The 25,306-nt window shown below is 40.8% G+C and overlaps 2 protein-coding genes across 4 annotated transcripts in view; one reads left to right on the top strand and one right to left on the bottom strand.

Annotated features, from left to right (window-relative positions):
- Positions 1 to 5,620: 5,620 nt before the first annotated feature.
- Positions 5,621 to 23,673, bottom strand: ARMT1 (acidic residue methyltransferase 1). The gene is made up of 5 exons (XM_518812.5): positions 23,103 to 23,673; positions 21,034 to 21,139; positions 17,106 to 17,350; positions 11,097 to 11,262; positions 5,621 to 7,382 (listed from the first exon to the last, which is right to left on the bottom strand). Exons 1-5 carry the CDS (start codon positions 23,141 to 23,143, stop codon positions 6,615 to 6,617), a joined length of 1,326 nt encoding a protein of 441 aa, XP_518812.1. The 5' UTR covers positions 23,144 to 23,673; the 3' UTR covers positions 5,621 to 6,614.
- Positions 23,507 to 25,306, top strand: part of RMND1 (required for meiotic nuclear division 1 homolog) — a 48,397-nt gene continuing 46,597 nt past the window's right edge. The window contains exon 1 of one of the 3 annotated variants that reach the window (XM_001136730.7): positions 23,507 to 23,673. The gene's annotated coding sequence lies outside the window, so the exon portion shown is untranslated. The remainder of the gene's footprint in view (positions 23,674 to 25,306) is intronic. The other 2 variants (XM_016956499.4, XM_009452240.4) reach the window with 2 other exon arrangements.

Genomic DNA, 25,306 nt, shown 5'->3' with positions numbered 1-25,306 from the left:
GATCTTGGACTCCCAGCCTCCAGAACTATGAGAAATAAATTTCTGTCGTTTTTAAACTACCCAGTCTCAGGTATTTTGTCATAGTGGCACCAATGGACTAAGACAATCAAGAATTAGAAATCAAGTATTTATGAGTCTCACGCCATTATTTAGTACCAGGGTCATATTGCTATCCAGAAAAAAAAAAAAAATCTCCTGGCGGGGCACAGTGGCTCACGCCTGTAATCCCAGCACTTTGGGAGGCCGAGGAGGGTAGATTACCTGAGGTCAGGAGTTCGCGACCAGCCTGGCCAACATGGCGAAACCCTGTCTCTACTAAAATACAAAAATTAGCCGGGCATAGTGGCAGGCACCTGTAATCCCAGCTACTCGGGAGGCTGAGGCAGGAGAATCGCTTGAACCTGGGAGGCAGAGGTTGCAATGAACCGAGATTGTGCCATTGCACTCCAGCCTGGGGGACAAGAGGGAAACTCCGTCTCAAAACAAAACAAAACAAAACAAAACAAAACAAAAAAACCTCCTATCCGTCTAACAGGAACTAATTAGTAAACCAAACAAACAAAAACCCCACAAAAAGTAAAATGACAACAAGAACAAAACCAACCAACCAAACAAAAGTTAGAAGTTCGAAAAATACTTATTTAAAAAAAAAAAAAAAAAAAAAAGCTGGGTATAGGCACATGCCTGTAATCCCAGCACTTTGGGAGGTTGAGGCAGTAGTCTCGTTTGAGCCCAGTAGTTTGAGACCAGCCTGGGCAACGAAGTGAGACCTCATCTCTACAAAAAAATTTTTAAATTAGCCAGGCATGGTGGTGCACACCTGTAGTCTCAGCTACTTGGAAGGCTGAGGTGGGAAGATCACTTGAGCCTAGGAGGTCGAGGCTGCTGTGAGTGCCTGAGCGAGAGCGAGAGCGAGAGAGCGAGAGCGAGAGCGCGAGAGCGAGAGCGAGAGCGAGACCTCGTCTCAAAAAAAAAAAAAAAAAAAGTTTTAATGATATGATTCCACTTTTTTATCTTAGAAATGTAAAAAAAAAAGTATGTCTATACATAAAGAAGAACTTAGCAATATATACATCAAATCTTAACAGGGGTATTTGGAGATGGTGTTACCACTGTTGTTGTTGTTCTGAGTTTTCTTTTCCTCTGCTGTATTCATTTGCTGCAATTTCAAGATATCACTTAATGCTTACCAGGAGTGTCAGACATGGCATGAGCACTTTATCTAGGTAATGACATGAATGCATAGAAGTGTTCAAAGTCTTCTCCACTCTCAATCTAGCAAAAAAAAAAAAAAAAAAAAAAAGAGGGTAGAGACAAAAAGAGGAAAGAAGACATTTTGTGGCAGATGTTCTGGAATAAGGCTTAGTGGGAGTTTGGGCAGAGGGCTGTGTTAGAAAAATGACTGGGAGAGGAAATTTTAACAGCAACTTTGAACTACGTTTTCAATACACTCTGGGGTTTTCTTAAAATGCAAATAAAGGTTTAAACTGTGTTGCTTTTTGTGGCTGGTGCGTTTTCTTTTATGGAAACATGACCTTGAGAATAAGCAACTCAGATTTTGGCTTTATAAAGGTTCAAAAACATTACTGCATTTTATCAAACACAAACACTGCCTCAAATTAGTAAGAAAAGTTGGACCATGGCTGGGCGCGGTGGCTCACAGCTGTAATCCCAGCACTTTGGGAGGCCAAGGTGGGCAGATCACCTGAGATCAGGAGTTCTAGACCAGCCTGGCCAACGTGGTGAAACCCTGTTTCTACTAAAAATACAAAAAAAATTAGCAGAGCATGGTGGCATGCACCTGTAGTCCCAGCTATTTGGGGAGGCTGAAGCAGGAGAATCACTTGAACCCGGAGGCAGAGGTTGCAGTGAGCCGAGATTACGCCACTGCACTCCAGCCTGGGTGACAGAGCAAGACTCCTCAAAAAAAAAAAAAAAAAAAAAAGGAAAAGAAAAGAAAAGCTGGATCATGCCAACAAATCTTGTCCACTTACTGTTAAATAAAAACACCATTCTCTGCATAATTATTTACCTGCCCTTCATCTACATTTTCATCCTAATATACCTATAATACTGGATCTACGTCTTGATAAAAATGTATTGCATGAAATTTATAAGCTACACTTACTTCATATGTAGGTGTGGTAGCAGTTGAGAAACAATTAAAGATGCTATTTTGGGAAGGCTACTCAGCTCTTCAGTGGAAAACCCATTCACACCCCATTGCAGAACCTCAGCTTTCCCACTGTGCTCGTCTACACCCATACTAAACATGTGTAGGCCACATTTGCTCAGGTGGAAACAAGAGTGTTGGAAGCAGGATGGGGGGAGTGTTGACGGGGGTTGAGAGAGGGTTGGCAGTCCCTCACTTTAGAGACCCTTAAGAGGAGTTTAAGCAGCTCCAACACCAATGTTTTGCAATAAAAGTATTTATCCAAATTTAAAACGTTTGTGCTGCAAACTGATACCATCAAGAAATTGATAAGACAACACACAGAATTGGAGAAAATATTTATAAGTCATATGTCCAATAAGAGACCTGTATCCAGAAAAGAAATATATATATTATTTATACATATAGTTGTTGTTGTTGTTGTTGTTGAAACGGAGTCTCGCTCTTATCGCCCAGGCTGGAGTGCAGTGGCGTGATCTTGGCTCACTGCAGCCTCGGCCTCCCAGGTTCCAGCGATTCTCTTGCCTCAGCCTCCTGAGTAGCTGGGACTACAGGCATGCGCCACCGCGCCAGCTAATTTTTGTATTTTTTAGTAGAGAAGGGGTTTCTCCATATTGGCCAGCCTGGTCTCGAACTCCTGATCTCATGATCTGCCCACCTCGGCCTCCTAAAGTGCTGGGATTACAGGCGTGAGCCACCACGCCTGGCCAGAATATATATATATATATATATTTTTTTTTTTTTTGAGACAGAGTCTCACTTTGTCACCAGGCTGGCGTGCAGTGGCATGACCTCAGCTCACTGCGACCTCCACCACCCTGGTTCAAGCGATTCTCCTGCCTCAGCCTCCCAAGTAGCTGGGATTACAGGCATGAGCCACCATGCCCAGCTAATTTTTTGTATTTTTAGTAGAGACGGGGTTTCAGCATGTTGGCCAGGATGGTCTCGATCTCTTGACCTTGTGATCTGCCCGCCTCGGCCTCCCAAAGTGCTGGGATTACAGGCGTGAGCCACTGCGCCCAGCCCAGAATATATCTTTTAAATCTTATAACTCAATAAGAAGATAATGTTTAAATGGGCAAAGAAATTGAAGACATCTTCCCAAAGAAGATACACAAATGGCCAATAAGCACATGAAAATATGCTCAACATTATTCATTAGGGAAATGCCATTCAAAAGCATGAGATTCCCACTTTGCACCCAACAGTTCAGCTATAGTCGAAAACACGGATACTATTAATAACAGGCCAGGCACAGTGGCTCATGCCTGTAATCCCAGCACTTTGGGAGACTGAGGCGGGTGGATTACTTGAGGTCAGGAGTTCAAGACCAGCCTGGCCAACATGGTGAAACCCAGTCTCTACTAAAAAAAATACAAAAATTAACTGGTGCATGGTGGTGCATGCCTGTAATCCCCGTTACTTGGGAAACTGAAGCAAGAGGATCACTTGAACCCAGGAGGCAAGGTTGCAGTGAGCCGAGATCATGCCACTGCACTCCAGCCTGGGTGACAGAGCAAGACTCTGTCTCAAAAAAAAAAAAAAAAAAGAGTAACAAGTGCTGACAAAAATGTGAAGTTGGAGCCATCATGCATTGTTGGAAGGAATGTGAAATGGTGCAAACACTTCGGGGAAAGTATTTGACAGACACACAAAACATTACAGTTACCATATGATGGAACACTTTCACCCCTACGTATATACCCAAAAGAAGTGAAAACATACACAAGTCTTGTACATGAATGTCATAGCAGCATTATTCATAATAGTCAAAAAGTGGAAACAACCCAAATGCCCATCACCTGACACATGAATAAAACGTGCTATGTCCATACAATGGAATAGTATTTGGGCCGGGCGCAGTGGCTCACAACTGTAATCCCAGCACTTTGGGAGGCCAAGACTGGTGGATTGCTTCAGCCCAGGAGTTGGAGACCAGGCTGGGCAACACGGCGAAACCTCATCTCTTAAAAAAAAAAAAAAAAAATGTATTCAGCCATCAAAAGATGAAGTACTTGCAGAGTCCTAATTAGAGAAGAGTTGGGACTGACTGACACATAAAACTGATGAACCTTCAAAATAAGCTAGTCACAAAAGACTGCCTATTTTGATTCTATTTATATGTAATGTCCAGAACATTTAAATTCATATAGACAGATTTGTGGTCGCCAAGTGCTAAGGAGGGGGCAAAGGGGAATGACTATCAGTGGGTACTAGTTTGTTTTAGCTGTGACAAAAGCAACCCTGTGAATACACTGAAATACTGTACCCTTTAAATGGATGAATTGTATTTATATTTCAGTAAAGCTGTTTTAAAAAATCAACTGGGCCAGGTGCGGTGGCTCACACCTGTAATCCCAGCACTTTGGGAGGCCGAGGCGGGCAGATCACGAGGTCAAGAGATCGACACCATCCTGGCCAACATGGTGAAACCCCGTCTCTACTAAAACTACAAAAATTAGCTGGGGTGGTGGCCCGCGCCTGTAATCCCAGCTACTTGGGAGACTGAGGCAGGAGAACCACTTGAACCTGGAAGGCAGAGATTTCAGTGAGCTGAGATTGCGCCACTGGACTCCAGCCTGGCAACAGAGTGAGACTCCGTCTCAAAGAAAAAAAAAAATCAACTGGTGAGGCTGGGCACGGTGGCCTTGCCTATAATCCTAGCACTTTGGGAGGCTGAAGCCAATAGTTTGAGACCAGTTCTGGGCAACATAGTGAGACCTCATCGCTACAAAATAAAAAAAATTAGCTGGGCATGGTGGCATACACCCATATTTTCAGCTACTGAAGAGGCTGGGGTGAGAGGATCGCCTAAGTCCGGGAGGTCAAGACTGCAGTGAGCTGCGATCATGCCCTGCACTCCAGCCAGGAAAACAGGGCGAGACCCTGTCTTAAAAATAAAACAACACTAAACTAACATTAAAACTTAAAAATTAACTGGTGAAAACATAGGTAGGCCCTTCCTCCTGCTAAGCATTAAAAAAAATTCCACCTTGACCTGACTTCCTCTTCCTCAGTGCCACCTTTCTCGCACTAGTTTGCTTCCTTGCTCTTTTTCATGGGGGAGTGGGGGTGCTGAACTACTTCCAGTGCTGGAGCTCACACGGTGGCTATGAAGTCAACCTAAATATACAACTGTGTTCTAAATTATGTCAAATGCCTACAAATAATTCTAATATGGAAGCATTTTACAAACTTACTCTTTAAAATAGGCACAAATGTGGATAAAGAAACACAGTAGATTCAAAATGTACAGCTTTATATAAACATTTTGCAAAAATCTTTTTTAATACTTAGCAAGAGCATAGACTAATAACCTTTTATAAATGATATTTAATAACTGCTTTTGGCAACATCTAGAATATATATTATGTCTCTTTTTATATAAATCTCATTTTTAATCTTCCTTTCTTGACTTTTCCCCACTAGAAAATAAAACCAAGGAGATTTTCAGTACAATTCATTTTATTATTTTAGTGCAACAAAACATTTCCAGATTTATTTCCAATTTCAGTTACAAAACAAACTGACCTGAAATTTTTAGTATTTACTATCTGTGACAATGACCAATAAAATGTGTAAGAATATAAAAAATAAATTCATTCATTGTTGGTAGTACTCCAAATTCAATGCATAAGAACCTTTTCTATCTAAAGCATTTTCCTAAAACTGCAAACTAAAAATCTGATATTTAAAACATTTATGTGGTAAAATAATCTCATTTGATTATGGATATCATAAATAGAATATAAAAGATATTACATTTCTTCAAATACCATTTGTTTCACTGTGTTCAATTTTGAGTTTCCTAACATCCATTCTACAGGTCAATCAAAATACAAAGGCGTGCAAATGAAACAAGCTATTGAAATGAAATAAAATTCAAGGAGAATAAAAGTTAGAATTAACTTATGAGGTAACTTTTATGTAAGCAAACATCACAGTTGTAAGAAATGCCTCTCTTTACAAAGAGTCATTAAGATGCGCATTTTCATAGAGCTATTATTTCATGTGCCCAAAATCAAGCAAAATAAAATCCCATGCTTCCTGGAATATTAAATACCATGCAGTGTACTATTTAAGAAAAGAACAAGGTTAACTAACTAAAAGCAGAACTCACTTATTTTTTGCTTCCTAGCCAATTAAAAATAAGTTCATTAAAAGCACTTGAAATTATGTATTTAACCTGAAAAAAAGTTGCTAAAATTCCAATATAAATGTAAATATCTTTAACTTGCTTGACCCAGCTATCCCCAAAACAGTGTAGTGGGGCAAAATGTTCAAAAGAAAAATCATCCAGTGCACGTAGATGGGCACCAAGAAGCTAAGCTTCCCTGAGCGCGTACAGAGCCGCCAGGCGACTCAATTCACGTGCTCCTTTTCTGGGGATGAAAAGGTGCTCACCAGATCTTTCTATGCAACTGAGAGCTCCTAAATCAAGTCAAAGGGGACCATCGTACTGAAATATTCCATATTTTCCAGTGGTCCACCAGCTGGGCTCAGAGGCCAGGAGCTGTTCCCCTTGCCCAGGCTGCAGACCAACCTGAATTTCAGCTTTTAATGTTCTTATGGTACAGAGTGGTGCAGGATGGAAGCCATTCAGAGCCTGATGAAATGGAACAGAAAACTCCCATTTTCTGTCACCTGTCAACTTCCTGTAATTCAAATCACCCTTGAATAAAATTAAATGTGCCTTCTGTAGTTCAGCATATAAGTCAGGTGCAACCTGAGGCATTGCACAGTACTCATGAGGCAGAGTCCAAAATATATGATTGTGGTAAACCCATTTACCCATTTTAATATACTCTTCCCAGTCGGCCCCACACTTGGACATCCACTTATGATTACTGTGTTTTACCTGTTCAATTAACCAATTAAAATCATGTATAGTAGTATCAGAAACAAACCATGGAATTGTTTTTCCATAAAAATGAACCTCAGTAGCCAGTTCAGAGGACAACAAGAAGTCGGCTAATATTAAATCTGTAACAAGCTCAAATCCAGAATTATCGAGAACAATATACACTCTAGTAGCAGAAGCTTTTTCTCTTGTTTTCTTGCAATTGCTAAGCAATGACCAAAGATGTTCCATATCATTCAATAAAATGAAAGGTTTTAGGTCTTCCAATGAATTTAGTACATTGGTATTCTGAGAACTACTTTCTCCACCTGAGAGAGACAGATCACACTTATTTCCCCACAGTGAAATCTGAAAAAGAAAAAGTACAAAATATTCACCCTTCTTCTGAATAGCCAACAAAACTCCATTATGTAGCGGGGTGGGGGGACATTGCTAAAAAACTACTAAATATCTACAAAACTCTTTACATGCCCATCAAATCTATACTTTCTCTAACAATGCACAGAAATTATTTCACATGATGCTGTATTAACAAGATAAAACTGAAATTTTTAATTCATCAGTATGTAATGGACTTAAAAAAACTGGTTTCAATTATTTCAGCACTCACATTGTTTATTCAGAATAAAAGTTTTTGCAGCTTGCAGATATTAGAACATCATCGGATGTGTGAAGAGAGGCTCAAAGTTGCCCGTATAATCCAGAGTCAAGAGAAGAAATAAAAGTTTATTTTTTCCTCCTTGGCCCTGCAGAACTGTCCAGTTTCTTTCACTAATTGCATAACCTTAGGACGTGACACCTCTCTGGGATTTGGTTCTCTCATTTGTAAAATTTAAAAAACTGAACAAGGTGATATCTAAAGACGCTACTTTTTAAATGAGGTCATGTTAACTAAAGACCCATTGTAATCAATTATCTTATTCAGCTTTAAATTGAATTAATACTCAATTACATTTTGTAGAAAAACAGTATGTAGGCCTATTTTTTTTTAAGCCATAAAATTACACGTTTAGGACTTCCAGCTCGACCTGGGTTCAAACTCAGCATCTTCAGTTTATGATCATCAACAAATTACTTAAGCTCTCTAAGGCTCAAGTCCTGCAACTGAAAAACGAGATACTAGTACTTACCTCACAGAATTGTGAGAATTGATATAATGCATGTAAATAATGTACCAAATACCTGGCATATAGAAGTACTCAATAAACACTAGCCAAAACAGACTCTACTCTCATCTGTGATTTTTTTTTAATAAAGATGGGGTCTCACTATGTTGACCAGGCTAATTTCCATCTCCTGGCCTCAAGCAATCCTCCTGCCGTGGCCTCCCAAAATGCTGAGATTATAAGCATGAGCCACCTTGTCAGGGCCTCATTTGTGATTTAAAATAAGGAGAATGCATGTTCCAACCAATAGGGTTTTGTTTTTTTTTTGAGATAGAGTCTCCCTCTGTCACCGAGGCTGGAGTGCGGTGGTGTGATCTTGGCTCACTGCAACCTCCGCCTCACGGGTTCAAGCTTTTCTCCTGCCTCAGCCTCCCAAGTAGCTGGGATTACTGGCGCCCACCACCACGCCCGGCTAATTTTTTGTATTTTTAGTAGAGATGGGGTTTTACCATGTTAGCCAGGCTGGTCTCAAACTCCTGGCCTCAGGTGATCTGCCCACCTCAGCCTCCCAGAGTGCTGGGATTACAGGTGTGAGCCACCATGCCCGGCCGAACAGCATTATTTTAAAAAGAGATAAATGAATAAATTTTTTAAAAAAATAAGGCTTAAATAATAACTAAAGTGTCCAAGGTCACCTTTTTCTAGAGTTTCCTGAAAAAATTCATACAATGGTGGCCACGATGGCCTTCAGCGACTGAGAGCAGGTTCTGTGCTAGCCTCCTGCACTTTCCCTTCACACCGTCTTCCAGTTTGTAATGGCATAGCTCTTTGTGCAATTACTTGATTGTCTATATTCCCTCAAGATTACAAGTTTTGATAGGGAGGATCAGCCTGTTTTTGTTTTACCACTACGTGCCCAGCACCTAGAATGGCATTTGACACAGTAGCCCCAGAAATGTGTGTGTGGACAGTGGGAGAGTGCTATGACTTTTGAAAGAGATCAACATTCTCTGAAAACGAGAATGTTTTCAAGCTTCCCTTGAAACGTTAACCTGTTGCTTACTGCGGACACCAAATGGAGGCAACTCTGGCCCCCTTCACTTGGGAGCACAGTGACAGTGTGAAGAAGTTGTTAGCTAAATCAGATGACAGAAAATAGATGCATGCTCATTCTTCTTCACAGTTTATTATACTATAGGACAAAGAACACATTCAAAGAAGATGATTCCCTGAAAGAATGGGCTAGCTAGGAGTCAAGAACTAGCATGCCAGTCTTTTTTTTTTTTTTAATTCCAAGGCTAAGCATAAGGCAGAGTTAAGAGGAAAAAACAAAAAACAAGGTTTATTAGTTAACAATGTCCTGGGCCAGGCAAGGTGGCTCACGCCTATAATCCCAGCACTTTGGGAGGCCAAGGTGGGCAGATCACCTGAGGTCAGGAGTTCAAGACCAGCCTGGCCAACATGGCGAAACCCAGTCTCTACTAAAAATACAAAAATTAGCCAGGTGTGGTGGCATACGCCTGTAATTCCAGCTACTCAGGAGGCTGAGGCAGGAGAATTGCTTAAACCCGGGAGACGGAGGTTGCAGTGAGCTGAGATCGTGCCACTGCACTACAACCTGGGCAACAGAGTGAGACTCTGTCTCAAAAAACAAAACAATGTCCTGACAATTTTTGTTTTGAACTCAAAATATGCCTTTATTTGAGACTTTGCTTGCCCTCGAGGTCTCACCAGGGCTTCGTCTCCAGGTATAATCTGTTAGCAAGTTCTGTAGCTTCTATGTTCAAAGAACACCCAGGCTCTGGTGATGTCACTAACTCTTATGCTACCAACTTGGCCCCAACCTCCCTCCCCAAGTTATTTTCAGACCAGCTCTCCCCATTTCCACCTTCGGCCCCTGCAGTCTGTTCTCAGAAACATTCCTTGAAATAGTCAAATAGCATTACCTCTCTGTTCAAAACCTTCTGATGGCTTCTGTTTCACTTTTAGTAAAAATTTATTTAATACAAGCCGTTCTGTGTCCCTTCCACCCCGCTACCTCTCAGTAACTACAGGGTTTCCTTGCAATTTTTCTCACCTCTCCATGTACTCCGCAGACATGCACCTGACTTACTCCTTCCCTGCCTTCAGGTCTGTGGCCTCAGCCTCCATGGACCCTTCCCTGGCAGCCCTGATCCCTTCCCCAACATTCCCAACGCCCTTTTCCTGCTTTATTTCTCTTCACAGCACTTTCTAACATTTCTTTTTGAAAGTCTTCCTCACTTTTTCTGGAAAATGTGAGGGCTGGGGATACTGCTATGTCTCCTAATAGTTCTGATTCTAATAATGTGTTGTAAATTTCAGGATGTTTGCATGAATTAAAAACTAAACTGAATACAAGATAAAGAAATGTAATGAAACTGTATTAATGGGCCAACTGAATATCCGAGTATTATCACCTACCGATGCTAACAGCAGGCTGTATCCCAGGCTCTGTGCTCAGCACTTCACATGCAAGCATCTAGTTGAATTCTCACATCAAATTACACAGTATACATTATCCTCACTGAACAGAGGAGGAAACTGAGGCCCAGAGAAATTAAGTGACAGGCCTCAGGTCCAAACACAAATTAGCCACAGAGCCAACACACACCCAAGTCAGCTGGGAGACCAAATTACTATTAAGTATTCTTTCAAGCATGACAAAAGCTAAGCAAATTACTATGAAGTATTCTCTCAAGTATGACAGAAGCTAGGAAGTCAGATAACTTCTTTGCCACTAAAATCATAGCCAGTGAGAGCAGAAAAAGATTTCAAACCCATTTCTAGCAATTAAATGGATTTTCATCTTTTAACACCACTAGATAAAAAATCATCAATTATAGCAAAGAAAAATATTTACATGTTTTGTTAACTGTATAGCAGTTTATTTTCTGTTTAAATAAAACATACTCAGAAGATTAATGATCACATTTACCTGCAGAAGTTTAAAAAACTCATCTTTCAGCTGATTTTCATCTAGGTCTTCAATAGTTCTTATCAATTGTTGCAGGTGAGTACATAAAGCAATGATGGCTTCCTGTGACTCATAGAAATTTTGCTCTTTTGATTCTTTAAATACATCAAAGTAATCGATTGGTGGACTAAAGTAGGAGAAAAACAAAGTGAAACATTTTAGTCTGTACATTTGGATAACTGCAGTTCTTGAAAGAAAATAGCACCATACAGTCTCAATAATCAGTGCTAACAGAAACTAGATATAACATTTATCTAATTAACTAGAAAAACTTAATACTAAATAATCAAATTACACAAAAATCTCTCAAACTCATTTTAATTGTCAAAAAAGTTCCCAAATCAAGTATTTTTCTGGACATATTAAATAGTGATAGTGACTATGCTCATAATTATCTACCTAGCAGGGATTCCAGGGCACAAGAAGGAGAAAGATAAATTTCAAGACAACTGCTTTAGTTCAACAAACATTTTTTAAGCACCGATGTGGCAGAGTTCTAGTAACAAATGTATAGAATATAAACATAATATTTGAATACAATGCAGCAATCATTAACAGAATGAAACACACAGTATGATGGAAATACAATGAGTACTTAAGATAAATCAGACAATACTATTGTAAGTTTTAGAAGAATGATAATTTTTTATCACTAATTTTAGGTATTTTTGGGCAACTTTAACCAAAGGTGATATATGTGGCATGGCTACACCTTCATGTTTTCCAGTGAGAGATTAAATCATATTATATTGGCCTAAGAAAATCATAACTAAGAAGATATAAATACTAATATAATAATCTTTACTGAATTGAATATAAAAGACATTCAGATTATTGGGTCTTCCAAATTAGCTACTTTTTCCACGGGTCATTCATGTTAGGGTAAAAACAATCTAACACTGATGTAATCGGCTTGTTTTGTTTTGTTTTTTTAAATAACATACCAGTATTTAAACATCCAAATGATGGCTGCCTCCTTCCAGCCAGTCAGTCACCTCGGGAAGCTACACCCTTATTCCAAGGGCGCTGCCATTGCTCAGAGCACTTTTGGAATTCCTCTTTAGGAATTTTCTTCAGAACCTATGGCACATCATTAAACCTCCTGTCAGTGATCACATATCTTCATCCTTTGGAGTCAATTTATTTTTGGAAACAGCCAAAAGTCACTCGGAGTGATTTCAGTAGAATGAGGTGTGTGATCAAATTGGATAAAAACTTTTTTTTTTAATCAAAAATGAGTAAAAATACAGGAAGACTAATTTTCATTTTGAGGCATGTAAACTGGCTCTGAAAGAAGTTCCAAATAATTCAAAGATGGTTTTAGCAATGGCAGCACCGCTGAAATCAGTCAGTCTCTCAAGGTGACTTAAAAGGATAAAAATCATTCGGATGCACACACCCAATCCGGCCCACCACCTGTTCTGTCTGACTCACATGCTAAGAGTGGTTTTTATATTTTTGAATGGCTGAAAACAAAGTGAAAGAAAAGCAGTATTTTGTAACACATGAAATTCAAATTTCGGTGTCCGCTGAATAAAGTTTCTTTAGAACACAGCCATGCTCATTCTTACATATTATTTAAGGTTGCATTCACACGACAATGGCAGGTTCGGCAGCTGCAACAGAGACCACATGGCCCCTATGCCTAAAAGATTTACTACCTGGCCCTTTACAGAAAGTTCTAATAAAACATGTTCTAATGTTTTATTAACAAACCATTCATTAAAGTCACATCTCATATTAAGAATGAGCCTTATTTTCGTATTTAAGAGAGTAAACTCACATAACTATATATAAATTCTCATTTTAGAATGTTTTCTATTTTAGAATCTACTAAAGCTGTGTATGTACACACACTATGACCCAGTGATTCACTTCTAGGGAGGGATATATCCAACAGATGTATTCATACATATGTTCAGCAAAAAAGCGTCAGAATGTTTATAGCAGCATTCTTCCTAACAACTCCAAACTGAAAAGTACTCAAATATCCATCACAACGAAGTAAACAGATTGTAATATGCTCATATAATGCAATATTATAAAGCAATGAGAATGAATGATCTATAATTATATTGTAACATATGGATGAGTCTCACAAACATAAAAATGAGTGAAAGAAGCCAGACACAAAACTATACACTGTATCATTTCATTTCAGTAAAGTTAAAAAACAGGCAAAACTAACACAGGTCAGAACAATGGTTATCCTTGAGGAGTAATGAAGGCAGTGACTGGAAAGGGACTCAAAGTGGACTTTTGGGGTCTGTAAGGTTCCGTCTCTTGATCTGGGCACTGGGTACACAAGTATGTTCTTGAACACATAAGACATGCACATTTTTCTATATGTATATTATACTTTATTAAAAAGTTTTTTTAAAAATCTAATATTTTCTCTGTACTTTCATCTTTCAATATCTGAAGTGTATTTACCTAATATGTTTAAATTTCACATATGGCTAAAACTTTGAATCTTAATTTAGACTGGCAGACTATTGCATGTTTCAGTGTAAAATGGTAAATCAATATAAACATGTCTTTTATAAAAGCTGGTCAGTCTGGAGTTGCCATTGACCTAGGATAGGGATCCCCCATAGAAGAACCTAAAAATTAGACATTTAAGAATTACTTCAGTGCTGGCTCCATTGTAAGATGGCTCTTTATCTGCCACAGAAACCGCTTTGGGAAGAGTTCTACATCCGTGATTGTGCAACATTCTAGTTTCTTGAACTTAAAGCTGCATGTTCCCTCTATCCCATTTAACAATCTGTTCGCTGAACCAGTGGATATCATCACTCCCTGAGCTTCCGAAAGAAAAACTGATGCCAAGGCCCCACCCCAGATAAATTAAGCAATTTGTATTTATTCCAACACAATAATCTAAAACTATGTGGGGTTTTTTTTGAGACGGAGTTTCGCTCGTCGCCCAGGCTGGAGTACAATGGCACAATCTCGGCTCACTGCAACCTCCACCTCCTGGGTTCAAGTGATTCTCCTGCCTCAGCCTCCTGAGTAGCTGGGATTACAGGTGCCCATCATCATGCCTGACTAATTTTTGTATTTTTAGTAGAGACAGGGTTTCACCATGTTGGCCAGGCTGATCTCACACTCCTGACCTCGGGAGATCCACCTGCCTCAGGCTCCCAAAGTGCTGAGATCACAGGCGTAAGCCACTGTGCCTGGCCTAAAAATACGCATTTTTGAAGCCACCTTCCTTTTCCCCAACTGGGTCATAAATGTGCAGCCAGGTTTGTGAAAATCTGCTCTAGGTATTTTTAGTCTCTGAACCTGATCAATCTCTAAAATCAAACTCAGAAACAGCATTCCTCTTGCCTTAAACACACAAACTCCACCAACCCCACTCAAGATGCCACCCAGTCTTTCAACACTTTGGCAGCTTTGGCTCCTACCACAGATATTTTCCAAAATTAGGAAACCATCACCCCGAATTTCAGACTACTCTCAGTCCTTGACAGGCATCTAAATCTACTATTTGGGAAGAATGGCTGAATAAGGACACTAATCTGATTCACACAGACCAGGCTCAAATCCTGGTTCCACCACCTACTAGCCATGTCACCTTGGGCATGTTAGAAATCTCTCTGAGCCTCAGTCACCTCAACTGTTAAAATGGAAACCATAACAACGCCTACATTTCACTGGGTTGCACAGTCACTAGAACATTGCTAGTTACTGACAGCTCCTTACATCTTCTGCTGGGGTGCCTTCTCCGTGCCAAGCAGTGCACCGGAGTTTTTTGTTGTTGTTTTTTTGGTTTTTTTTTTGAGACAGAGTCTTGCTCTTTCACCCAGGCTGGAGTGCAGTGGTGTGATTTCGGCTCACTGCAACCTCCGCCTCCTGGGTTCAAGTGATTCTCCTGCCTCAGCCTCCTGAGTAGCTGGGACTACAGGTGTGCACCACCGCGTCCAGCTAATTTTTGTATTTTTAGTAGACGCGGGGTTTCAGCATGTTGGCCAGGATGGTCTCAATCTCTTGACCTTTTGATCTGCCTGCCTCGGCCTCCCAAAGTGCTGGGATTACAGGTGTGAGCCACCGCACCCGGCCTGCACCAGAGTTTTAATAGTGTATTTTGCTTTTAGATCAGAAGTTCTAAAACCTACCTATCAGAAAAAACAACAAATTGTGATATGAAAAAAATATATATAGGCTGGGCGTGGTGGCTCATGCCTGTAATCCCAGCACTTTGGGAGGACGAGGCGGGCAGATCACCTGAGGTCAGGAGTTCGAGGTCAGGAGTTCAAGGCCAGCCTGGCCAACATAACGAAACCCCATCTCTACTAAAAATACAAAAACAAAAAAAGTTAGCCAGGCATGGTGGGGGGTGCCTGTAATCCCAGCTACTCGGGAGGCTGAGGCAAGAGAACTGCTTGAACCCGGAAGGCAGAGGTTGTAGTAAGCCAAGATTGTGCCACTGTACTCCAGCCTGGGCGACAGAGCGAGACTCCATCTTAAACAAACAAACAACAACAAGAACAACAACAAAAACAAAATATATACGTGTGTGTGTAAGATTAAGACAAAAAAGCTAATGAACAGATTTTAAAGTTCCATATGTTTCCCAAAATAATTTTATTTTACAATTAGTGCTGACTTGATAGGTCACTTTAAATTGTCCTATGCTATGTTTAGGAACAGATACCAAAGGATTCCTCTTAACAAACCTGTATTTTTGGAACCTGTGCTTATTAAGAATAATCCAATCATCCCCATTAACTTTTCTTTGGCACTATAAATAACAGTTTTTTGTTTTTTGGTTTTTTTAAACAGTCTCGCTCTGCCGCCCAGGCTGGAGTGCGGTGGTGTAATCTCGGCTACTGGAACCTCCGCCTCCCAGGTTCAAGTGATTCTCATGCCTCAGCCTCCGGGGTAGCTGGGACAACAGGCATGTGCCACCACACCTGGGTAATTATATAATTTTTGTAGAGACGGGGTTTCGCCACGCTCACCAGGCTGGTCTCAAATTCCTGACCTCGAGTGATCCACCTGCCTTAGCCTCCCAAAGTGTTGGGATTCCAGGCATGAGCCACCACGCCTGGTCTAAAAACTAGTTCTCTATCAGATGTTTTCCTAGGAAAAATTAAATAATATAAACAAGCCTATAAAAAGTTACTTTGAAACGTGTACTTTTAAAATCTTTTTCTAAACTAGCCTTTTAAAAAAAAGATGAAAGATTAAGACTGTAATACAATAGTATGATTCACTGTTCTCATGACTCCTTAAACCAAGTAAGTTGTAACTTTTATTATCTATTTTAATAAACAAAACATATGCTTACTTTGTCCCATCCTGATTTATATAAATGTAACTATTTCAAATTTACATTTTTTACTCAATAAGCAAAACTTCTTTTATTCTAGAAGTCTTTGTTAGAATCTTTAATTAATTCACGCCTTATTTATCTATTTTATTGAGACAAGAGTTTCACTCCGGTGCTCAGGCTGCAGTGCAGTGGTGCAATTTTGGCACACTGCAACCTCTGCCTCCCAGGTTCAAGCAATTCCCATTCCTCAGCCTCCCAGGTACCTGGGATTACAGGCCCGTGCCACCATGCCTCACTAATTTTTTTATTTTTAGTAGAGACGGGTTTCGTTATGCTGGCCAGGCTGGTCTCGAACTCCTGACCTCAAGCAATCTGCCCACCTCAGCCTCCCAAAGTGCTGGGATTACAAGCGTGAACCTCAGGGCCTGGCCAAGTCGTACTTTAGATATTTACTCTTATGTCTATTCTAGGCAAGTAGATTATAATTGCCAAGAATCTGTTGAATTGGTAACAGCTATAGAAATGTCCATCAGTAACATTTGTAGAAATGTCCAACAATGCTATTAAGATTTGCTAAACTCAACCAAATTCAAGCTTCCACTGGTGCTTATTTTTAAACTTATCCTTTTACAATTTCAGAAAAAGTATAAATTATCTAAACATTTGATAGTTGATGATTACACATGTACCTCTGGATAATTGCTTCATGAATTCTTCGATACATGTAACATTCTACCAACAACCACGGTGAGTAGAACCATCTTGATTTTCCATCACTTTCATTTAAAAGACTCTGTTGATATTCTAGGTAGTGATTCCATATATCAGTATCAACAAATTTCTCAACCAAGGGGATAAATGGTTTATCTGTTTGCAATTCATTCCGTAATTTAGAAAGGAGAGAGATAGCTTTCTTTTCAGCTTCCACGCCTTCCTGCAAAAATACAAGAAAAATAAATTGTGTGTGTGTCTGTGTCTGTGTGTGTGTGTCTGTGCAATTCCTCTAGGGTAACATATTTTTACAGACTTAAGAAGAAAAGAAAAATGTTCAAAACTACATTTTATTTCTTTAAACATTACATTTAGAACTCTTAAAATGAAAATCAAAAAACACACACAGATCTCATATGAACATAATCATGCCTTATCTACCTAAGTTCTGGCCTTTCTGTATCTTCAGTGGGATAACCATTACCACAGAGGGAAAGGAACCCCTGCCAGATTTTCCATGTCTTTCATGCTTCCATACATATTCTTCTTTCACCATTGACACCACTAGAAAAGAAACTGTGGCCTTTCTGAGGTTTCTTTTGGTAGCTCAAATTTTTTTTAACTTGTTTTCCACCGAGTTCTAGCTAGGTGAGAGATGACATATGCTGACAAACAAGGCACTACAATATTATCTCACATAACAGGCCAATTGGAGTGGGGACAAATGTAATGGGATCAGAATGAAGTGAAAATGACTTCGCACCTCGGTTTTACATCAGCAAGATTCCTGCTCCATTAAAAAAAAAGAAAATGTAAGCCTAATAAGACACGTATATAATAAAATGTAGAGAATAAACATCAAGCCTGAGTATTTTTATAAGATCATTTTTATCATGTTGATATTTAGTCCCTACTTTCAGATCTGTAATTTTCTCAATATAAACATCTCTCCAATCTTTCTTTTGTTCCAAGTACAATGTATTTTGCTGCTAGAAAAAAAGATTGAAGCTTTCGAGATTCTGCAGGTTCAGAAATAGAAGAAAAGAAGTTGTAGCTGACTGTTTTGAGAGGAACTCCCCCTCCTCCAAATCTCTTCCCTAAAGTCTTAAACTTCAACTCTTTAACTATAAATTCCAACAACTGAGGTTTTACAGGGTGTCAGGCACCCTTTTACAGAAGCATACACCTAAAAAGGCTAATGGATTAATAGTGATGTCACTGCCACTTTGTTCACTTACTTGAATTGAATTCAAACATTTACTGAACCCTGTATGTGCCTGACACTAACCTCAGGGCCAGAGAAAGATGAATAAAGCCTGGTCCTGTCTCCAAGAGACACACATCTGCCAAACCAGGTAGTCTAAGGGGACGGACGTTTGACCGCTGAGGTGGGGGAAGATAGAAAACTGTGTGGCATGGCTCCTTCGGAGATAAGCCTGGCCCTGCTATAGGTGGGGGCTTAGGAAGCTAGAACACATGAGGCCCAAGGAGAGTGGCCATAGGTATAACAGAGGCATGAAAAAGGGACAGAAAGGCTACCAAAAGCAGACTTTATCTGTGTCAATTTACATCTTGTTCTGTGCTCAGTAGAGTGTGAAATGGGGGAGGGCTGGAGAGACAATAAACTCTGCCTTCAGTCACCTGGTGATTACGGGCATACAGGCCAAGTAGCAATATACTAGGACTTCATTAATTACTACATTTTAGATCACTCTGGTCGAAAAAACTGAAATTACAAAAGCATTATGGGGCCAGGCACAGGGGCTCACGCCTGTAATACCAGCACTTCAGGATGCTGAACTGGGAGAATTGCTGGAATCTAGGAGTTTGAGGCTGCAGTGAGCTATGACTGCACCACTGCACTCTGCCTAGTAGACAGAACAAGACCCTGTCTCAAAAAACAAAACAACAACAAGAAAAACAAAAGTATTATGGTAATTTGCTTGCGTATATGACCAAATACTAAAGTGAACTATCCAAATTTGGCTAAATTATACTTGTGTGATAAAGATATGTCAGTTACCAAAATTATGTTTATGTGATAAACATTAAAACCATTCATCAATATAATTGTCAGTGTCTAAATTAAGCCGGATTTTAGCAACAAGGAACAACAGGTAATCCCTGTGTTATGCCAGGATTAGTTTTAAACAAGACAATATAAAAGAAGTTGAAAGAAGTAGAACATTACACTCAAACTGCATGTGTGTTATCTTGCTCCATTTCAATTTGGCCAAGGAGAAAAGATCACCAACCATTTCTCTAAATTTGTTTTCAACTCTCAAAAAAAATGTACTGGTATATGTATGCTCTTTTACAGTCTATTGTGTAATAGATTACTGAACCTACAAGTTTAAAGACCTATGTCTAACATAACATGTGGGGAAAAGCAAGAGAGATCAGATTGTTACTGTGTCTGTGTACAAAGAAGTAGACATAGGAGACTCCATTTTGTTCTGTACTAAGAAAAATTCTTCTGCCTTGAGATTCTGTTAATCTATAACCTTACCCCCAACCCCCTGCTCTCTGAAACATGTGCTGTGTCAACTCAGAGTTAAATGGATTAAGGGCGGTGCAAGATGTGCTTTGTTAAACAGATGACTGAAGGCAGCATGCTCCTTGAGAGTCATCACCACTCCCTAATCTCAAGTACCCAGGGACACAAAAACTGCGGAAGGCCGGAAGGCCGCAGGGACCTCTGCCTAGGAAAGCCAGGTATTGTCCAAGGTTTCTCCCCATGTGATAGTCTGAAATATGGCCTCGTGGGAAGGGAAAGACCTGACCGTCCCCCAGCCCGACACCCGTAAAGGGTCTGTGCTGAGGAGGATTAGTATAAGAGGAAGGCATGCCTCTTGCAGTTGAGACAAGAGGAAGGCATCTGTCTCCTGCCCGTCCCGGGGCAATGGAATGTCTCGGTATAAAACCCGATTGTATGTTCCATCTACTGAGATAGGGAAAAACCGCCTTAGGGCTGGAGGTGGGACGTGCGGGCAGCAATACTGCTTTGTAAAGCATTGAGATGTTTATGTGCATGCATATCTAAAAGCACAGCACTTAATCCTTTACATTGTCTATGATGCAAAGACCTTTGTTCACGTGTTTATCTGCTGACCCTCTCCCCACAATTGTCTTGTGACCCTGACACATCCCTCTCTCGGAGAAACACCCACGAATGATCAATAAATACTAAGGGAACTCAGAGGCTGGCGGGATCCTCCATATGCTGAACGCTGGCTCCCCAGGTCCCCTTATTTCTTTCTCTATACTTTGTCTCTGTGTCTTTTTCTTTTCCAAGTCTCTCGTTCCACCTTACGAGAAACACCCACAGGTGTGGAGGGGCAACCCACCCCTTCAATAACATAGTTATTTGGATTTTTCCTCATCCATTAATTGAATGGACAAAGTGATTTCTAAAGTCCTATTCTGCACTAAATGCTAATGAGTCCCAACTTGAATCAGTACAATGTGTCAATCAATTATAATTCATATCACTGAGCTTTGCATAGCAGCTTGAACTTCCAGGACTCAAGATCTCAAATTAGTAATATAAATACTGCAACTCAAATTAAACTTGAAATTTAAAAAGCTCTTCTAAGCAACTCAATTGCTTAGTCACTTGACTAAGTCAATTGCAAGTCTGTTGCCCAGTCACCAATTACAACATTGCATATATTAGAAAATACATTCTGAAGTCTAAATAACTGACAGAATTAATTATTGGAACACAATCATTTTCTAAATTGAAGATTGGCTGTTCTATCTTCATTTCAATGTATTACCTTAAAAACAAATACTTGGCCCATCTATTGATTTTTACATTTAAAGGAAAATTGATACCTTCAAGAACTATTTATTATGTTTCTGTTGAGATATTAACAAAAAACTAAAAGTTGAAACAATTCTTACCTCTCCGTGTTTCTCAAAAAATTCACTTTTGTGTCGATGCAATGTATCAATAACCTTAGTTAAGATCTGTGGTATTCTGTCTTTAATTGTAAGATATGCAAATGATCTAGAAAAAAGAGTCACATGCAATATATTACTTAGCAGCATCAATACTAGAAGACTGGCTATCTTTTAGTTTCTGGAACACTTCATGTATATTAAACTCCTCATACAACTATTAAAAGGTAGACAAGTATTGTATGATTACTATATTAAGACATAAGAAAACCTGGAAAATTCGCTGGTATGTCATGGAAGCCAAACTGTCTTGGTGCCTCTAATCCCAGATTCTCCCATGGAGTCTGTTTAATCATTCTTATCTTTCCTATTCTATTGCTTTTATTTTCCTAAATCAGAAACTCGCTTAGCAAAGTGATAGGATAGGGAATGGATTAGCTTAGAAATCAAACAGGCTCTTGTCCCAGGTCTACTATCTGCTAAGTCACCTGCTTAGAAAGATGAATGAAGCAATGCATCTAAAACCACCTAAAGTGTCTAATGTGCTTGAACAACATAAAGAATTAAAGGTACTTTTAAGCCTGTTTCTCTCCATTCTGTCTATTTTCTAAGTCAATTTTAATTATTTTCAAAAGTTTTCCCCTTCTCTGCCTTCTCTATCTGCACAATGGACTCCTTCCATCCTATTCTGCCCCTAGGCAAATGAAGGCGTGCTACTGTCTCTTCCCAGTCAAAAAATCAGAGATTTTATAGAAGTGTTCAAGAATGAAGCAAGCTGGAGATGAAGAAAAACTTATACCTGCATTAAAAAATTAAAGATATTCTTGATTTTATTCATACAAAACCCAAGATTTACAGATTATCATTTTATATCATTTTAAGGAAATACATGATTCAGGTAGAAAAAAAGCTTTATTTGGTGGAGAAATTCTGTGCAGTTTTAAATATAGAGCACAGAGCTTAGCTGACTAGTGTTTTTATCTCCGGATCACAGGAGACAATTGTTAAATTACTAGATTGTAACTTGGGTATTAATTCAAAAGGTTTCCTCAAATGACAGCTATAGAACTTTAAGAAAAAAACTGCACACACTTTCCGACTCTGTGGTGCTTTCAGTACCACCCAAAACAGTGATTAGGTTTTAATGCGCATAATAACTACGTTGATCAGAATTTAATTTTTAAAAATCATTAATAAAAGAAATCACTAATACCTCAGAGGGTGAGCAGGAACATTAAATCAACTGTCACTTGAATTTTCCCAGGCAGTAGGTATAGTAAGTCCTTTTTTGAGATTTAACTTTAATTGGAAAGTATTACTGTTTTCCTCACTACTACATTTCCTGCACCTCTGGAACAAAGTCTCTGGCCAGGACTGGAGTGAGGCCAGAAGCCCTAGGGCGCAAAATTGAAGGAGACACTCTCTATACTTGCATGACCTGAAACAGTGCCTGCTTCAATTTGGGGCCATTGGCGCCACTTTGTTGGCCTCAACCTACTTTCTGCCCAGGTTTATTTTCTTCAAAGTGTTCTCGTCTTTTGCAATATTTTGAAGTAAGGACAAATTTCAAATATAAATTTGGCCATTCGATTTATGCAAATGGATGTTATTTGCACGGTCACCCACAACTTTACCCAAGAATCAGTAGCGTGACGACTATAAAGCAAAAAACTAGACAGTTCTTACTGTGAGATTACGATTTGATCAACAACAGGGAGAAACCCGTTTCTTAATAGCGCTGAGATCCCCAACTCTTACGCAGAATTTTAACGCCCCCAAAGCGCGTCTATTAAAGTGAATAAATAAAAAGTGACCGCCAGGAACAGACCGCGAAGCTGACCCCTGTCCTGATCCTTACGAGCAGCCGCCGCGGGCAGGCTCCCTCCCCGGGGCCGCCTCCCCTCGCCTCCGAGCCAGTCCGCGAAACCCGCAAAGGCGTCCCGGGAAGCTGCGCCCGGCGGCGGGACTCGAACGCAGCCCACCGGGGAGCGGGCGCCCTCCGCTTAGTCCCCACAGGCTCCCGGCGAGGCCCGGCTTTCCGCAAAAGTGGGGAGGAGAAAAGCTAGACTAACCCCATGTCCTGTCCTGAGAGAGACGCCGGGACGACAGCCATCACTTTCCGCGATCCCGGCCGCAAAGCTCGGCTGTTCAACCGCCGCAGAAACAGAAGCAGTACCGCCGCGAAGGAGGAGCTGAGAATGGGGGTGGTGTGGCTTTAAAAAAAAAGTGCTTTTGAATAAAGAAACTTTATTTGGTGCCCGATCAAACGGCAAACAGTGGCTCGCCAGAGGACCCAATCTTCCGGGGACGAAGGCGGGGCCAGCGGAGGGCGACTAGAGGAGCGGATATAGAAGCGAGCGAAAGCCGGAAGCAGGCAAGGGACCGGGAGGTCCCAGGGCCTAGGGAGCGGAAGAGGTCGCGGCGACGCGGCTCACGTGGTCAGACAGTCACGTGGCCCGAGTTTCTCCCGCTAAGTGGGACCAGAGTTCAGTGCGGCTGCGCAGTAGCGGGGGTGGGCGGGAGCGCCCTTCCAGGAGATGGGTTGGCTGCAGTAGTGAGAGGCTGGTGGTGCGGCTCTTTCCCTGCAGTCCTGCCGAGGAAGCGTGCGTCCCTGGCGCTTCCTTCTTCTCTTCCGGCGGAGAGGTTAGTGTACTACCTTTTCTTTAGCAGCTCGAGTGGTCCGGCTTGGAGGTCTGCGCCCTGGTTCCTGGCCGCCCGGAACGTGTACAGTTACGGGTTACGCCAGTGCGGCTGTGACCCTTTGCCTCTTACCGTGATCTTTGGTCAGCTTAGCTGGGAGTAAAAAGCACTCAATTAATGAACCCTTTTTTTGAGCCAGTGCACCGCGGTAACTGTAGACATCGATAAAATAATTTTGAGTTTGAGGAATTGAACGGCATACTCCCAAAGATGAGCGCCACTTAGCTCTCGAATCGTAGCCTAGCTGTAATCGATTTTCTTAATTGGTGTAATTCTTCTCTAAAAGTTGAAATGTGCCCGGGAACTGAGTAACTGCCTTGTATTTCATTTTAAAAATTCGATCGAATGCCTACTATGTGCTGGGCGCTATTGTCAGGAGATATAATAGGAAAAAACACAAATCCGTATCCTCAGGGAGCTTCCATTCTGGAGGGAAGACACAAAAATCTGCCCTTTCCTCTTATTTTTTTTTCCTTTAGCTTTGTGTCTTACGTATTTTACTGATTTACCTCGTTTTGTCTGTCACTCCCAATGCAAGGTTCAAAAGATTCAAAAGATAGGATTTTTGTCTATTTTATTTTCAGCTGTATTGTCAGCAACTAGGACAATACCTGGCACATGATAAGAACTGAGTTCGTTTGCAGTATGAATTAATAAACTAAAAATTAAAGGTGTGCAAGTGATGTTAAACAATGGAGAAATGCAAAGTGGAGGAAGATAGAGAATGGATGCTGGTTGTGTGTTTTTAATGTAGTGGTTGGGGAAGGCTTCACTGGGTAGAAGACATTTTAGCAAACATCTGAAGGAGGTGAGGGTGTGAGCCTTTCAGATCCCTGGGAGAAGAGCGTAAGGAACAGCAAGTGCACAGATCCAGAGACCAGAATGAGGAGCAAAATAAGCAAAGGAGAGTGCTGTCAAAGTGGTGATAAAGGACAGATAATGTAGTGCCATGCAGGCCATTTTGAGGGCTTTAGCTTTTTTTTTTTTTTTTCGTTACAGAATCTCGCTCTGTCGCCCAGACTTTAGTGCAGTGGCGCGATCTCGGCTCACTGCAACCTCCACCTCCCGGGTTCAGGCGATTCTCCTGCCTCGGCCTCCCGAGTAACTGGGATTACAGGCACCCGCCACCACACTCAGCTAATTTCTTTGTATTTTTAGTAGAGACGAGGTTTCAGCATGTTGGCCAGGCTGGCCTCGAACACCTGACCTTGTGAATCACCCGCCTCGACCTCCCAAAGTGCTGGGGTTACAGGCGTGAGCCACCGCGCCAGGCCTTTTTTTTTTTCTTTTTTTTTTTCTTTTTTTTTTTTTTTTTTGAGACAGAGTCTCGCTTTGTTGCTCATTCTGGAGTGCAGTGGCGCGATCTCCGCCTCCCAGATTCAAGCCATTCTCGTGCCTCAGCCTCCCAAGTAACTGGGATTATAGGCCCATGCCACCATGCCCGGCTGATTTTTGTATTTTTAGTAGACACGGGGTTTCGCCGTGTTGGCCAGGCTGGTCTGGAACTCCTGACCCCAAGTGATCCCTCCCAAAGTGCTGAGATTACAGGCGTGAGCCGCCATGCGTGGTTGGAGGG

The sequence above is a fragment of the Pan troglodytes genome, chromosome 5 (genome assembly GCF_028858775.2).
Source record: "Pan troglodytes isolate AG18354 chromosome 5, NHGRI_mPanTro3-v2.0_pri, whole genome shotgun sequence".
Taxonomy (NCBI): Eukaryota; Metazoa; Chordata; class Mammalia; order Primates; family Hominidae; genus Pan; species Pan troglodytes.
Note: the sequence above shows the minus strand (reverse complement) of the source record. Positions and strands in the feature narration are given on the sequence as shown.